General features: G+C 34.1%; 4 protein-coding genes across 4 annotated transcripts; 2 read left to right on the top strand and 2 right to left on the bottom strand.

The window, feature by feature from the left end:
• Positions 1–2,486: 2,486 nt before the first annotated feature.
• Positions 2,487–4,294, top strand: LOTGIDRAFT_66401 (hypothetical protein; the record flags this gene model as incomplete). The annotated part of the gene is made up of 5 exons (XM_009064191.1): positions 2,487–2,526; positions 2,813–2,871; positions 3,209–3,294; positions 3,654–3,825; positions 4,148–4,294. Coding segments are annotated over 5 exons (504 nt in total), but the record flags the coding sequence as incomplete, so codon positions are not given.
• Positions 4,295–6,866: 2,572 nt separating this feature from the next.
• Positions 6,867–7,682, bottom strand: LOTGIDRAFT_166818 (hypothetical protein; the record flags this gene model as incomplete). The annotated part of the gene is made up of 1 exon (XM_009064262.1): positions 6,867–7,682. One exon carries the CDS (start codon positions 7,680–7,682, stop codon positions 6,867–6,869), a length of 816 nt encoding a protein of 271 aa, XP_009062510.1.
• A 2,487-nt stretch (positions 7,683–10,169) lies between these two features.
• On the bottom strand, positions 10,170–11,785 carry LOTGIDRAFT_166819 (hypothetical protein; the record flags this gene model as incomplete). Its single annotated transcript, XM_009064263.1, has 3 exons — positions 10,170–10,769; positions 11,130–11,245; positions 11,503–11,785. The coding sequence occupies 3 exons, from the start codon at positions 11,783–11,785 to the stop codon at positions 10,170–10,172; spliced, it is 999 nt and encodes a 332-aa protein (XP_009062511.1).
• An 879-nt stretch (positions 11,786–12,664) lies between these two features.
• On the top strand, positions 12,665–16,901 carry LOTGIDRAFT_194691 (hypothetical protein). The gene is made up of 10 exons (XM_009064264.1): positions 12,665–12,945; positions 13,467–13,556; positions 13,777–13,858; positions 14,149–14,199; positions 14,433–14,536; positions 14,718–14,873; positions 15,036–15,180; positions 15,326–15,474; positions 15,826–15,955; positions 16,198–16,901. The coding sequence occupies exons 1-10, from the start codon at positions 12,878–12,880 to the stop codon at positions 16,270–16,272; spliced, it is 1,050 nt and encodes a 349-aa protein (XP_009062512.1). The 5' UTR covers positions 12,665–12,877; the 3' UTR covers positions 16,273–16,901.
• Positions 16,902–17,240: the final 339 nt, after the last annotated feature.

The raw sequence follows: 17,240 nt of genomic DNA on the forward strand, positions 1-17,240 counted from the left end.
GTCAACGGTCAAAGTTTGACATTGGGAAGATGATTTTTTGAATCTGTACAAAAATGTCTTGGCTTGATTATATTCCCTTAAAATGTCCTTGTTTGTTTTTAATTGTTGTTAATTGTTTTTTGACACCCATTTGTTTGTGAGATTCTAGTTTATTGGTCACAGATTTTAATATTTTAAAATTTTCATTTGCCACCAGATTTAAGGTGCTAATAGACAGGCGTACAGTGTTCCGTGTGATGTATGATGCAGGATTGTGGATACAGTTGAAAATAGAAGAAATGAACAAAGTGCGGACATGATTCACGGACATGATTTGCTTCTATTTTCTACTTTATCAATGATCCCCCACTATACACCTCACCAGACGACGTACCTCGTCTCTTTCCACCTTTACTCTTCCTTTCACCCTGGGCCTGGTGTCACACCAAATCTTGCTATTAAAATTCTTTTTATATACATTTGGAGCAGAAGTCAGTCATAAGATATTTCATGATATACTTCCTCATTTATAATTGATATACTTCCTTAATATGGAAAGTTCATTAGCTGCTACCACTATATTGCCAATATGTTGTTTTTAATGTCGCTGTCCTGGCAAAATTTCACTAATTTCACACTGCATGGCTTTGCACGTCTTCATTAACAAATAAAGTACTAAATAGTACAATGTAAAACTTCATCAATTTATTTTTCATTGAAATATCTATGTATTAAGCCGTGAATACACGAGGTACGATGTCCAGTGCTGAGTAGCGATACAGTAGAAATTAGAATAACACACGAGGTACAGTGTCCGGACAAGATTCGTTTTTTCTATTTTCTACTGTATCGGTAATCCTGCACTGTACACCACACCACCTTATTCCCACCTGTGGTCTAAAAGCAGAGTAAAAACTGAATATTATGATGGAAACAATTTAAAATTTGACAGTTTCTGGAAAAGCAAATGAAGATCATATTTAAAATGTGACATAATAATTGAAAAGTGCTCATGTACAGATTTTATCATCATTATTATTATTATTATTATTATTGTAATTATGGAGTATATTATTTTCATTTTAATCTCTATTTTATCACAGTAAGAGAATTGTACAATTTTAATATCTGAGAGATATTTCTTCATAAAATAAATTATTGTTAATGAAAGTCTTGTTTTCTATGAAGCCAGACATGACTGTTAAATACAGTCAAATCAACAGTCCAGATCTCTAGTCAGACATGACTGGTAACTAAAGTCAAATCAACAGTCTAGAGCTCTGGTCTGACATGACTGGTAAATACAGTTAAATCAACAGTCTAGAGCTCTAGTCAGACATGATTGGTAAACGGTCAAACCAACAGTCTAGAGCTCTAGTCAGACATGACTGGTAAATACAGTCAAATCAACAGTCTAGAGCTCTAGTCAGACATGACTGGTAAATACAGTCAAATCAACAGTCTAGAGCTCTAGTCAGACATGACTGGTAAATACAGTCAAATCAACAGTCTAGAGCTCTAGTCAGACATGACTGGTAAATACAGTCAAATTAACAGTCTAGAGCTCTAGTCAGACATGGTTGGTAAAGAGACAAAGCATTTCTTTTTACAGTCAGTTCCCTGTGATTTACCATGTTGCTGAACAAGTCCCTGTGATATCAAGTTAGGTAACTCTGACGTCATGTCAATGTTTACAGGTGGCAGTATTTTTGACGTTTCTAATGCAGACGACACGTGCTTGGAATTTATGTCAAGGCAGTAAGTGGTAAATCGTCTTGACATTGTCATCAACGAAATCTATTTGAAGTTGTTAGAAGTTTCAGTCAAATTTCTAATCATCCTCTCTAGCCTTGGACGCTGGCCGTCTGTCGTTAGGCACCAGTGCAGAGGAACTTGGAGTTGCCAGTTCTTAGTTGGGGAAGGAAGCCTTGAACTCGAGTTTGACTTGATTGGATTTAGGATATTATTAGGTCTACTGCTACTTAAGTTCTACTTCAAGTAGGCTAGTTATTGTTTGGCCATTGTCATCTATATTATCTTGAAGAAAATGTCTCTGTTGAAGCTTGCATCAAGTGAGTGAAAGTAATAGCGAAAACTAAGGAGCAAGGATCAGACACCAAATGTCAGTCACCCTTCCAAGTTTCTTTGAAACTTTTGTCCAACCGAGATTACAAACGACTTGGTACCAATACCCGACCCAGGATCCAGTTTACTCTGCTGAATATTTCACTCCAGTTCCTGCTACAACATATCAGATTCACAGCCAGTCTGCTACAGACCCTTTGGCCTACTGCTGCCCTCCTTACATTCAGTACCCCCAACAACCAGTTTACTACAGCCAGGCATTCATTCATTCAAATTTGTACAAACCATACCAAGTTCCTGTATCACGAATGAAGCGATTAAGGACAGTGGAAAATCTTCAAGAGCTCTCCTCTAGTCATGAATTCACCAAGATTGAAGTGCCAGATGTTCCAGAGAAGAAAGTCAAGAAGGCGAGTTTTATCGTGAAACCCAAAGAAATGAAAGCTTTCTTTGGATTGCTGGGTAGGTACTTTGTTGGTCTATAAAGTATAAAATGAGAGAACTTGAAGATCTAGACTCATATTAGATTAGGCAAGGTGTTCTTCTGTCAATGAATTTTTTGTTGGTTAGGCCTAAGCTACTGTAATTCCTAAAGATCTACAACCACTATGTATCAGTAATTTTGGCCAAAATCTAACTTTTAATTTGTTAATACCGGTAGTTGTTATTAGCACAATTACTTAGTGCTTTTGTTCCAAACACAGTTAGACATGACAGTTTCGAATCTTTGTCTGTTCTAAACTTTCAGCTGATGAGCTGATACAAGATTTTTTAGAAGCTGATAGTTGTATTAAGATTTCAGATAAGGTATGATAATATTTTAACTCATTTAATGCTGAAATTTGAGAGGCTCTTTATAGAACTGAAATGAGGCATCTAAGCCGTATGGTTTCATTAGAACTTTGTTTTGTTTTGATTAATGCTGGCGTGGTATCATGCAACATTTCTGGGAAGACTTCTTGAGGATTTGAAAAGAAAAAGTTTGCATTTGAGTGTTTTCAGGTTTCAAGAATTCACATAAAGTAAGCTTATTCTGTATTAGCAATAAGGTTTTATCCTTATGTTAATGGTTTAGATAGGATGACTTGATCTTGGTGTACTTTGTGAGTTTTTAGATTTTAATTTTGTTCCTTCTTTATTACAGTACCTGCTGGCCATGGTATTTGCGTATTTTAAACGAGCATGTTTTTCTATCAGAGAATATACCAGAACTAACTTCTTCATGGCACTGTGAGTAGTTTTCAAATTCTTAGCCTGACAAGTTTACTGTGAATAAACATGCTTTGGATATGACTGAAGCTTTAATTTAAATCCCAGGTCCCCCTTTGTACCTCTTTCTACCTAGCCTACAGATGTGTCATCAAAAGTATTGAACTGTATTACAAAATATTATTATTTTAAAATAGACCTCTCAGGTAACCCCTGTGGTGTGAACTGGTACCCTCAGGTGGTACTAATATCCTTACAGGAATGCCCATTTGAAATTTTTTTTATTGATCCTAAATTAACTTTATTTTTATCCTCAAAAGAGAAGCCAATTTGAAATATTTTTGCTGACCCTAAATTGACCCTATCTGTAATTATCTCAGATATTTAGCAAATGATGTAGAAGAAGATGATGAAGATTTGAAGTATGAAATATTCCCCTGGGCTCTGGGACGAAGATGGAAAGATAAATACCCCCAGTTCTTGTTACGTCGAGATAGATTGTTTAAACGTATTGGATATAGAGCCGTTGTCAGTCGACGGTGCTGTGATGAGGTATGTAAATGGCTGGAAATGCCAGGAGTTTTGATTATCAATACCTTTTAAAATGAACATAAAATTACATTTTCAAACTTTGCCAATAAGAAAATATATGAGCTTTACTTTGCTGTAATTATATGCTTTAAAGAGACGAATACGAAAATACGAATCGTGCAAATTTAGTGTCTGTATACACGTAATAATTTTTAAAAACTTCTAAATCATCCCTTTAAGTCCTATGTTAAAAGAGTTAATCTCCATTTCTAAAACTATCTGTCCTGATGCGAATTAAAACCAACAGCATGAAACAAGCTCCGATCAATACTGTCTTTTTCAGATCATGGCCCTGACACCTAGAAATCTTTACTGGAATCGGGAACGTCCAGTCCATCATGCTGGTGCTATAAGAAACTATATGAGAGAACCTGATGATGATGGCTACCCTCGGGGACCTGGGGCTTCCCCGAGAATCTGTCGAGATTGTGACATCAATGACAGTCAATATGATTCAGCCAGTCCGAGTGATAGTACCGTTTGGTATATCTCATCTCATGAATCCACGCCCAGTCAAACTCATTCAGGGAAACCTCTTCATCATTCAACTTCTGATATTTTCTTTAACATGCAAGGTAAGAAAACACATTTTGACGTTTTGAAATGGGTACTTTCCTCTTTATGTAAGTGGTAGATATGTCGAATTGTTCGATGTTCAAATTCCACGGTGTAGGCCTATACACCCCTCAGATCTGTTCTTTTATTTTGAATTTCAGATTTTATCTATCGATCTATCGAGTATGAATCTTTTAGATCTGTGTACCAAGGAAATTTTTGGTGATAAATTTGTCGTAGCCTACATCTCATAAAACCTGAATACCTTCACTATTGAGTGCATGAATACAAATTTTAATATTTTTAATTTTAATTTTTCAGGATTAAAACAGAATTTACCAGCCAGTTCTAAACAAAATAATGATGAAATTTGGACAACAAATAATATGGAAGAATAAACACCTCTTAGTTTCTTGTGTTAAACTTGGATCTTGCTGATTGTGTAAAAAGCTCATTTGAAGGCCAATATGGAAGAATAACCTAAATTCTCATTTTTAATTGATAAATGGATGATTAGCAGGGCTATTGCTTTATCATTTTCCAATATATACAATTTAGTGTATAACTTTGAGTTGGATGTCAAATGATGGACATGAAATTTTAGTTTCCATCAAACAGTGACTTCAGTATGATCAACTGCTGGGTTGATGAATCTAAAGTTGGTAATGGACCTTATTCACGCATCGGCCATATTGAATCCAGACTCATAACGCAAACTAACAAAGGTCACATTGTGTCACTGCATTATCGTAGTCATCTATTAATAAATGGCGTAATTTGTGTTATGAACCTTGCTTTCAGTGTCTCAAAAAGGAGTTGTGAAAAAGGTCTCTTAATGTACAGCTTATAGCCTAAAGATAATAGTGTTCCTCTTGGTCTGAATCAAAACAACTTACATACAACACCAGCTTACTGTTTCTGTGATATTTGTACATAGATCTCTATTTTTACTTATTCTTGTCTATTTCTCACAAACTTATTGGTTCTTTACTGGTTCCTCAAAGCTTTATTGGGAAGGGTTGGGAGATATAAATGCCATTGTCAATATCTCTATCCCATCATTCCACTTTTCACTTACGTCAGTCAAATTCTGTTTCATGTGACGATATTTCTAGTCAGGAACTGTGGGTTCAATCTAAAAAAGCTCAATTTTAGCTATCTATATCACCTTAAAGAACTAAAATCTAAAGTAAGGTTCTTATACAATTCAATCAAAAAGTACCTCAACCAATTTAGACAAGCATCATATCTATCATGACTTTTTCGCTTGCAGTCATTACAAAATGAAGTCATGATAACTACAATAAGAAGGTAGCTAGTCCAGTCCAAATTAGGCAAACTTTTTAAAGTTAAATTGAAGGAGAACCAATTGTCAGATTTTAATTCTGAAAAGGGATATGGATAGCTAAAATTGAGCTCTATCTATTCTGTGTGCAAATATTTAGACAATAACTTTAATATTCCTTTAAGAGACTGTATTTAGGAAAACTGTCTTCCTTTGATACTGTCTTAAAGAAACCTGGTCATGTATTCTCGAAACGATCTTAGCGCTAGTATGTCCTAGAAACAGTGTTAGAAGATAAAGACCTAGTACATCCTAGCGCCAAGATCGTTTCGAGAATACAGGGCCTGGAACAAAAGAATACCCACATGACTTGAGCCTCTCTGGAACCAGTAAAGTGTTGATAATATGGAAACTATTTGTATTATAATATTGTACATGTATTTTGTTTAAATTTCTCTAATCCTGTTATACTATCAACTATCAACTTTATTTTTCCTATTTTGTAAATATCTTGACTTTAAAATACTAATGTTTTCATCTTATAGCTAGTTTTATTTGGCCTCACTTAGTCATGGGTGTAGGGTATGTCAGACCATGCAGTGTGTCATGAGGGAAATTTTGCCAGGACAGCAGCATTAGCCTACTCCTTCCAACTATCATAGTGCCTAGAGATGAGCAATGCCTGTAGCACAGTTTATTATTCTGTACGAACAACTAGATGCTTTTTCCATGTCCAACTCTCTGGCCTGCATCACTGACGATGTCAAACTGGGATGAATCTCAAGGTACTGGGACAATGCCCATGTCTAACCCTGGACCCTAAGTATCCAACTCACTGAGCCTCTGCAATTTCCTTCTCTTTGTGGTAAGTACTGTAGCTAACGAGCTATTGTATGATAAAAACAATATTATGCCAAGCATATTATGCTAGTCCACAACCAAGGCTGGATATAATTTGACAGGTGACAAGAAACACCCCTATTTTTACAAATGAGCTCCTCTAATCATATACAGTATACAGTTTCATATTGATATGCATGTGAGGGATAGTTCATTTTAAAGTTGAGGGGTGTCTAATAGATGACAGGCACACATTATCCAGCTTTGTCCACAACTATGATTATAAGGCAATACAACAGCCACAGACGACACAAGCTCATATTTAGTCTTTGTTTTTCACATTGTCAGCAAGTTTCTTTAAATCTTTCAAAGACTCATCAATGTCTGATTCTAGCCTCTCTTTTAAATTGTCGTCTGCATTTTCAATCATCCAGCTATATCTTTGTAAGGGAGACAACTTGCTTCTTCTTGCTGTTCGAGATGCAAAAAACTTAGCTTTGTCTTCTGTGGAGGGTTCGGAACTTCCTTGAATTAGATTCTCTGATTTGGGTTCACTTGAAAAAAACTGTGAACTCGTTTCTGAATTACCTAGAACTGACTTCTCCATACCAGATTTGTTTTCATTTGAAGTAAACTTTATATTGCCTGTGTATGTTATAGAATTGTTGTTAGGGGGAATCCCAGCTTCAGATTGATCTTTCATGGATTCCACTTTCCCATTTCTTTCAAATTCTACATTAATATTGTCAATCTTTACATTCTGTTCACCTAACATGGATTCAAGTCTTGTAGATGGATCAAGTTCCCTTCTTAAATTCTTAGCATTTTTATTTCCATGGTCTGGGGATTTTACAGGATTGTTTTGAGGGGAATTCCCAAATTCAGGTGAATCTTTCATGGATTCTGAGTTCACATTTCTTTCCAATTTCCCACTTGGTTCTCCCAACATGAATTCAAGTCTTTTTGATGGATCAAGTTTCCATCTAAGCGAACTTCTAGCACTTTTCTTTTCCACGTCTGCACTTTTAGACTTATTACTATCATCACTATTACCTCTTGTTGTCCAGATTCTAGAGAGTTTCGCCACATTTGGTGTAGTCTGTAGACGAAATTTCCTGATTAAATTCAAAGCAGACATTTCTAAGAAAAGGAGAAAACGTTCAGAAAAATCAGATATGAACGATTTGTTTACTTTCAACGAAATTCGTAAATTTTGGATATATTCTTCTCGACTACTTTACAAGATAAACAAACTGAAAGTAGAATATCCTAAAATAGAGTTACCTCCCTTACTCCATTGGTGCGCTCACCTGTATCACGATTTCTTCTTTTATATTATAATTTCAAACAGGATTGTTATTTGCACAGATCGGACTGTCATAGTACGAGAAAGTTTTGATCAGAAAGTAAACTAAAAAGTGTAAATACTCAAAGAGATTAGGTAATAGTGTTGACAGTGCACTAAAGGGAGATAATTTCGTCTTCAAACACTATTAAAGTATCTACTTCTCCCACATTTTGAATGTTTGAAAATTACAGGATTGATGGCCGAATAAAAACCCTTACTTTTCTGTTCCTAATGGGGAAAATAATCCACACCATGCAATGAGGGAAATTTTGCCTTGATAGTGACATGAAACTGATTTGTGTCAATGGGGACAGATCTACAGAGGGATATTTAACATGCAGACTGTAGCACATAGGGCTTTGCAAATAACAAAATCAAAGCTGAATATAAAAGGTTAAAAAGAGAAATTGGTACAAGAAGTTTAAATATTTAATGATATAAATAATAAAGATCATTCTAGAAAAATATATATCACTGTATCAGTTCTATCACAGAAGATATTTATCTAGATCCAGGGTACGATTCAAAACTTAAATACGAACAGTCCAACCTATTTTAGGTAGTGTAAGAAGTAATGAAGACAATATCAATCTGACTAAAGCTACGAATAGACTGGTACAGTGTGGAATAGTAGATACAGCAGAAAATAGAAGAATTTAAAACAGGTACAGGTCAAGACACAGTGTGGACACGATTCACTTCTGCTATCTGCTATTAATTCGACAATCCCGCACAATATGGCACACTGGACACCATATTTGCTTCTACTTTTTTCTACTGTATCAATAACCCCATACTGCGAACCGTACATCATCTTTTCTCACCTCTACACAGTTTGTTACTGTTTATTCTAACTAGAAATAAGGTGAACTAGTCGTGTTTTTGTAGAGAATCCTCCCAAGATGTTCATTTATATCATTCCTTAACTAAATTAGTCTATCACAGCAAAATATTTCTAAAAACAATAACATTAAACAATAAATAGATAATATAAGGCATTAAAATCATCGAATAGAAAATAAACAAAATTAATGTCAAAACAAAGAAAAGTCTTTTTCCATAGAAGTTTAAAACAAAACTACTACAGTTGTAAATTATACTTTTGGTTATATTTCGTTTTATTTTGGCGTTCGTTGTTCTTAAGTTATACCCTTTGAACCAGAGACAGTAAATTTAATATAAAATGATAATTTCTTGTAAAAAATATATTAAGGCAGATTACTGATTTGTCAACTAAGAGATGTCCTGGGATAACATTCAATATAGAGAGATACAGATCACATAGTTATACAATAAAAGGACAGGAAGGGGGTGTGGGGGTCCTATAGTTCTAATTTTAACATGAGTTGACCAGAATATATCAGTGTCTTGCTAAAAAATTTTAATCGCTACCCGAAAACACAGCCTTCTTCCAGTCCCTTTGTCAATGTAGAACAGTTCCTCATCAGGCACTATAGTTCAAGTTTGAACAATTTGATTCAAGAATAGATTAAAGTGTTCGAGAATGATTAGCATGCCCTGATTGGCTGAACACCTCAATATGTAATCATAACAGATCTCTTAAAGATACAATAATAACAAATATAAGACAGATAGATATACAATAACAAAACAATCACAGAAATTAATATCAATCTGATCAAAATACAGACTTTTAAACTTCAATTTGTTGCACTACATGGCTCTCTGTCACCCTCCATGGCTACAGGAATCATTAGTAAGAATAAATCACAAGATATGAGTTCTTTATTTTGATCAGATTGCTTTCAAAATCTGGTTCAAACAATATCACAGATAATTAATGCTGATAGTGTCCAATCCTAATCCAATGCCCCTCCGAACAATCAAGTCTTGCTACGGGCCTAATCCTAGAAATACAAACTAGTTTGTAAACATATAATTCACTGTTTTTTTTTAACAAGATTTGTAACACCTATCCAAATATAAAGCTAGAAATACAAAAGAGGTTCTGATATATAGATTTATGATTGGCTACATTTTCCAAATCAAATTTTCAATAAACTAATTCAAATTGTCAAGAGCAATATTAAATACCAACAAATAATAACAATTTTTCAACTAATTAATGGCTTCTCTTTCTTAAAACCATTTGCTTAAAGTTCTAGAATATTAAATCATCAAACCAGATTGTTTCAAATCGAGAAAAATACTTAATTAGTTTGCCTTCAACTTGAATTCCACTCAAGTTGAATAAATCATGAACTTTTATTCTACAATATATATGTGAGTTGACATTGTTGGTAATTTTTCTTAATTTTACTTGGAAAAAGAACGAGGTAATTGCCACTCTATTTCTTCATTAGGTTGATAATATATCGGTGCAGTATTATTCGAATCATCTGATGGGTTTTGGGTGTATTCTAAAGGCATACTGGGATTTCCTAAGGCCCCTTTAGTGAACTCTGAAACCCCATGTGGATTTTTCTGAGGTAATTTCCACTCTATTTCTTCATTAGGTTGATAATATATCGGTGCATTATTATTTGAATTATCTGATGGGTTTTGGGGGTATTCCAAAGGCATGCTGGTGTTTCCTGAGGCCCTGTTAGTGTACTCTGAAACCCCATTCTGATATTCAACAGTATTGGGGTAATCAGATGCACCATTGGGGTGACCTACGTTATTCTCTAGTTGACCTGCCGGTAGTTTTGATTGACAGACTTGTTCAGTTTCTCTCATTACTGCTGGCAGTGTTTCTGGAACATCATTGAAATGAATGGAATTCGTTGTTGGTTTAATCGATGATTTCTTTTGACCTTTTTCGTTGTCCTGCATTTCGTTTAAACTTTGATGAAAATCAATAAAATTTTGTAGTTTGTCTCCTTTCATTTCATTCCAAACAAAATGGCCTTGGCGCTGTAAAATAAATTTATTAGGATCATTTTTTAAAAAAAACTTGCATCAAACTGTACCTCTTTAGAACAATCCTTCACCCTTTTTATTTGTCTAAAGAGACTTATTCCAGCTATCTGTTTCACGTTCAGAACGAAGATCTAGAATCTTATTTGTCTGCAATTAAAGAATATGCTATGTAACAACAGTTTTAGCATAATGCTAGTTTCGTATTCTCAAAACGATCTTAGCGCTAGGATGTCCTTAGTTCTTATCTTGTACCATTGATTCTAGGACATCCTAGCGCTAAGATCGTTTCGAGAATAGGTGGCCAGGTTAATAATGGCCTGGTTCATACTGTCAAACAACTAATAGATAATATACCTGACCACGATTAGGATAATTAGGATTATTTCGACTGCTATACTGATGTTCATAAGACATTTTCTCTGTAAATAATCGATGTTTATGTTTTCTACCTCCTAGTTGATTGACAGGCACTAAGACATAAAAAAAAAAACTTGGTTATCAAGTATGAACAATTAGGATATCAACTTATTACCAGACGAAATCCTTTTCCATAAATTTACAGGAATAAAAACAAACATGAAGCAAATTCTGTAAACATACTAATTTTTCAAATTTTTGGAGGTTTGGAGATTTGATCCAGCCATAAGTTCTACATAGCTTCCTCCTGTCAGTGAAAATATTTCATCATTGAATTGGGAATTGATTCATTTAAACTTTCCAATCTTACCTATTCCATAAGCCCAATCTGTATTTGGGTTTGAGGCATGACGAGTTGAAGCAGGTGGCCATCGATCTTTTCGATACTGAAAATCTTTACGATAGCTAGTATCATTAGAATAACTTGGAAGGTCAAAATAATCTGACTCTCGTTCGTTGTGCCACCAGAATGGTTGATCAGTAAGTGTTTTCTTCGTTGTTACGGTACAAATTGGTTCGTTTAATAATCGGACATCGTGACAGAGAAAGGTACAGGTATTAGGTTGTGGTTTGTTGGCTCTATAATCAGGCATGTTCCTGGGTAGCACCCTAGTTTCCCGGCCAGGTATATTGGGTAGAGTGTTGGACCCACTCCATGGTCTCCTTCCAGTCCCATGAAAAACTGAGTTGGTATATTTTGGATGGTTTTCTTCTGCAGCTTCACTAATCACTCGAAAAGAATCGGGACTGAAAATTGTTAAAAGTTGATTATATTTCCATAAAGCTAAGTAGACCCACATTAATAGAAATATTGGAGAAAATCTAAACTTACATATTGAAACAAGTTAGTGAAAGCTATATATCGTAATGAAATTTGACACAAATATGCCTTCTTTCAGTTTGTTTTTGTTTGTATTTGAAAAAACAGCATCTTTGACATAAATGGCCAATTTTGTTGTACTAATGCTAATAATACTAAATCTAGTAGGCTTATAGTTAGAAGAACCTTTGACTTGAGTAGTTTGAGTTTGAAGTAGAATTGAAATGGATTTTTGACTACTATGTAAAAGTCAATCACTAGTCTATTTTCAGTCATAAATATCTGACAGATTTTAAGGCTACAATCATAGTAATATAATAAATGTTTGATGAAAATGATGAGATTGATTATCATGTTTTCCACCTGTCCATAGATCTACTGTCACCTTGTCCTTCACTTTGTGACTTTTTTGTCAGATTCTAAACATTTTCAGACCATCCTGTATACTCACTGGAAGTGTCCAGGAACTTTTTTCTTCCTAACTAATGGTGGCATATAAATAGCCATGGTCAATTTTTTTTTATCGAAACAGGTAGTGATAAACAAGTCGAAAACCTTTCATTTGTTTACCACTAAAATATTAAAACCAACTTTGTCGGCCATCTTGAAACAATTGATGGTTGTCAAGGGGGACGGAAGTGAAGTTATGTCATGGCATTCGACAACAAAAATCTGTTTTGTTGAAAAATACTTCACCGTAGGTTGTCTAAAATGTATGTAACAGGAAGAACCATTAAATTTTGATAGAAATTTCCTCTTTTCGCTGCCATCATTTTGCTGGAGAAAGAGTTTGACTCTTCGCGAATTTTGACATTATTGAAAGGAAGCAGCATCTCGAACGCTCCTCTTGACAACAATAAACAATATGGCGGCGATGGTTCGACTTCAACGTCAGGTGAATAATATCGTTGAAGAAACCTATGCCAGGAAAAAGTAAGTATCTTAATTTTAATGAAAACAAATATCAAGATTATTTCATTCTTTACAACCAGTTGTCATAAAAAAAAAAGTGTGAAAACGACGGCAATTAGGCCTAGCAAGGATATGAATGATGAAAAAGGGGGGTGGGGGGATTTCTGAGACAAATTAAATGTAAGTCTAGACCCAAACTCATAAACATTCAGAGGATAAGTGGTATATTCATAGAATAGCAGATCAAATGAAAATCTCCAACCAGTTTTAAGGACTTTTAACCTTTTTTACCTGGAATTTATCTGCAACATAGGGTTTTAAGCTAAGCTTCTAATCTATTTTACCCCTCTCAAAACTGTTTTTTTTGTATACATGCATTAGCAAGATGTATATTTTATATATTTGCTCCAATTGATCATGTTAAGGTCAGATTTAGGTTGTTCCTCCAGATTGCTGTAATGATAGTCCTACTTATGAATAAAACACATTGACATAAACCAGTAATATTCTAGTAGCTCTAAAATTTATTTTTATAATTTTAGTGAAGCCGAAGAAAGAAGGAACCAGGAGTTTTTAGCAGCAGTTGAAATTCAGTCATGGTTCCGTGGTTGTAGAACTAGGGGCTATCTCAAGTAAGTAGCTCTGGTATTTCTCAGTAGCCCTTTGTTTTTGTTTTTTTTTAAAAATAGCCTGCTGACAGAATATCTTATTGACCTTGATGTATATTTTTCTTGGTAATAAATTTTTGAGATTTGTCCTCTAAAGCATGTCTGCTTGGCACATTTAAAAATTTCACCTGTTTATTACCCCATTGTACACTGTTTAATATTTGTTGTTTTGGTTATTTTGCAGGTTTTTAAATCGATGTGCTACTAGCGTTCAGAGGAGATGGAGGGGATTTTTGGGTCGAAGATTTTACAGAGTTCTTATTCAGGTTTGTATGACATATTTTTTAAATTGTTTATGAAATAAATTGAAATGAAAGAATATGGCAAGGACTGCTGAGTGAGTTAACAACAATTCTATATGGATAAAGTTATTATACACATTACAAAGTATCTAACCTTTTATTTACACTGTATTTGTACCTGCTTTGATCTAGGTAAAGGTCTACTTATTATTGAACCTTTAGATGATGTGTTTGAAAAATATAAAATCATCAAGGGGCCTTCGTTATCACATATAGAACTATAAAATAAGGTATGCTTCATTTGATTTTTTCAGAATAGCGTGTTTCAGGCTAAACTACGATTTTATAACCAGCAAGCTAGTAAGGTAAGAATGGCACAAAGAGCTCACCTTGCACTGTAAAACATATATATTCATATTTGGAGCAGATGGTTTAAAACTAGAGTCTAAATTCTAGGAAATCACAAGATAACTCATAACCTTATTAGGTAAATAGTTAATAGTTAATTAACTTATATTTCAAATTTCAGGGGGTACTAATTGATTACCTCATATTTTTCAAGATTTTAGTGTTAATGTTAGTTTAACTTGTATTATAGATTCAGAAAGTTTGGAAGGGGTACTATGTTAGAAAGTATGTGTTTAATTATTACAGTAGAAAACACTATCTAGAATCTCTACAGATTAAAAATGAAATCATAAGGTAAGATCAATACTTAATTAACCTTTCAACCATCAATCCCAGTCCAAAAACTTTGTTATTTTTATAAGCTTATACATCGAGAATGGCAAGACTTGACATTGTATGACATCAATTGAAGCTGTTTGTTTTGAACTGACATTATGTATGACAAGATTTGACCAAATCCTTATTTCAATTTAAGATCTGAACTAGAAGAATATGCAGAACAGCAATCTCAGATTCGACAAAAGCAAGCAGACGAGGAAGAAAGACAGGCTCGAGTTTATGAGGCTCGTAAAAACCATTATTTAATCAGTACTGAGGTCATACCTGGTGTCTATAATTCACCGTTCTTACCGTAAGTTTCCTTTGAATAGGATTTTAATAACTACTGTTCTCTTGACGTTTGTGAAAGTTTATTTTATTTTTGATATCTTTATTGAATTTGAATGTCTGTTAAAAGACCCTTTGGGCTTTGCGTGCACCCTTAGCACTAATAGTCAATTTGTATTTCATCTAGGTTTCCCTCAGCCAATGAGTATGTGTTACGTAACGTGAAACCTCTAGATAGAAAGAAAAAACTAACGAAGAAATCAGATCCAGGATGGAAGAGTTGTGAATTCCCGAGACCTGAGAAACTTCCTCCTTTAGTTAATAAACCACAGGTAATTATTATTCTGTTTTGAGGCGTCACTGGGGTCATGAGGGATGCTGATCCTGTTTGACTAATATTATTATTGAATAAACTATCATTCGTTTTTATTAGCTTTTATTCCAAATTTAATCTTTCAATTTGAATTATATTTACAGGGACCATTCCGAGAACCTGCAGATGTTCAGTCTCAACGATATAAAAATTTCCAACCTTCATTACGAGTTGCTACCGATTTCTTCTCTCTAGAGGAGGCCAGAAAAACCATGAAAGCTGAAGAATGGGTGACCAGAATTAATGATGATCTGTAAGTATTGGGGGTGGGGGAAAAGGGTGTGGGAAGGGGAGATATTGTGGAGAAGAGTAACTAAATGTCTGAGGATGGGGGGAACTCATGAAATCTTAAGAACGGGTGAAGTATTGAGGGGACATGGAAATTTATGAAAGATGAGGAATGGGTGACAATAATTAATGATGATTTATAAGTACAGGGGGTGAGGTGGAGGAGGGACAGTGGGGTGAATGCTAATGTGAGAGGTTGGTAAAGGTCTGGGGATGAGATGTCACATGATTGCAGACAAATTGTACAAGTTAGGAACATTCTTGGCCATTTTCTTGGTTAAAATTACTCTTAACTCAATTTGTTTTTTTTTTCCAGATTTTTACCAGTCGGTAAGAAAGAGGCTAGATATCAGCCGTTACTATACACTACTTCTAAATATGGTCATCTTCCGTATGGTACCAAATATTTCCGTGAAGTACACATTGATAGACATATCACACCACAGGTAATGTGACCTTTTCATTCAATTTATAGTCCTGTACGGTTATATGATGTAGATTATTATATAGCAAGTAACACCATGAATAATATTAGAGATATTCTGACAGAATTTTTGTTTTAGTTTTCAATTATTGTCCTTGACCACAGCCCTGTCGTTAGGCAATTTAAAAGTGTCAATCAAAACCAACTTTTTTTTCTCACATAAGTTTTATTTTACATTTTATTCAATTTTCTGTCTTTTTTCAGCCATTTAAAACGCTGGTTCCACCAATTCCTGTCTTTGATAAATTAAACAACACATATTCTCAAGGTCAAGTCTGAAGGTCAAATGTGAAGGGCAAGTGAAAAAAGTTTCCAGAAAATCAGTCCCTTGTTTTGACAATTTGAAGCCTAAATACTCTTCAAGACTTTATGACTTCACCAAAACATATTAGCAGTCTTTTGTAGATAATTTACTTTTAATGATCGTGGTTCGTGGTTCCTAATGTTTCTCGATTTGCGGAAAGTGCAGAAATAGTACATCTATTAATAAGATGGATTGTTAGTTTCTTTTTGTAAAAATGAGATCAAAATTCTGACGTTTTCTTGTCTTGCTCTCTTTATCCTAAAATCTGTTGAATTGTAAATGTTATAATTATTGTAAAATAATCTATTTATTATATTATTATCATGATTTTAAATTCTGTATAAACCATATATAATATGTAAGACCTGAATCAAATCTAAACTAAGTAATGTGAAGAAACAGTGTTTTTTCAAGCGAAAAGAATAAATTGCCCAATCGAATTTTAAATATGGCTGATTCCTGAGAATATTTAAATATGTAAGATATTGAAGATATTTTTATTGTTAATTATATATATAATCCTTTTCTGTGATATTATTTGTAACCTTTGAACTGTGATTTAGAATAGACCAAATAATAAACTTTTTCTGTCATATACTGTAAACAGTGATACCTCTCTCGTAAACCAACATCCCCTAGTAACTAGCAAGAAAAGTCTAGTCAAATTTCTATATAATCTGTAGAAGATTAGCATTACCTGAATTAACTAGCACCCCCTATGCAATCTGGCATTAAAACCTGGTTCTGAAGTGACTTATCTATAATTATCATCTAAAAAGGGCCTACGTTGAGTCAGAATGCTAATTTTCTAAATGATATCAAGATTAGGTATTTCAATATCATTCAATTGTCTTGATTATAGCTAACCACACACCAATTTATATATCTTCTTCGAATTACAAACTTCAGAATTTAAGAGAATGGAAGGTGAAAGATATAGATA

Source organism: Lottia gigantea, assembly GCF_000327385.1.
Source record: "Lottia gigantea unplaced genomic scaffold LOTGIsca_61, whole genome shotgun sequence".
Classification (NCBI taxonomy): Eukaryota; Metazoa; Mollusca; class Gastropoda; family Lottiidae; genus Lottia; species Lottia gigantea.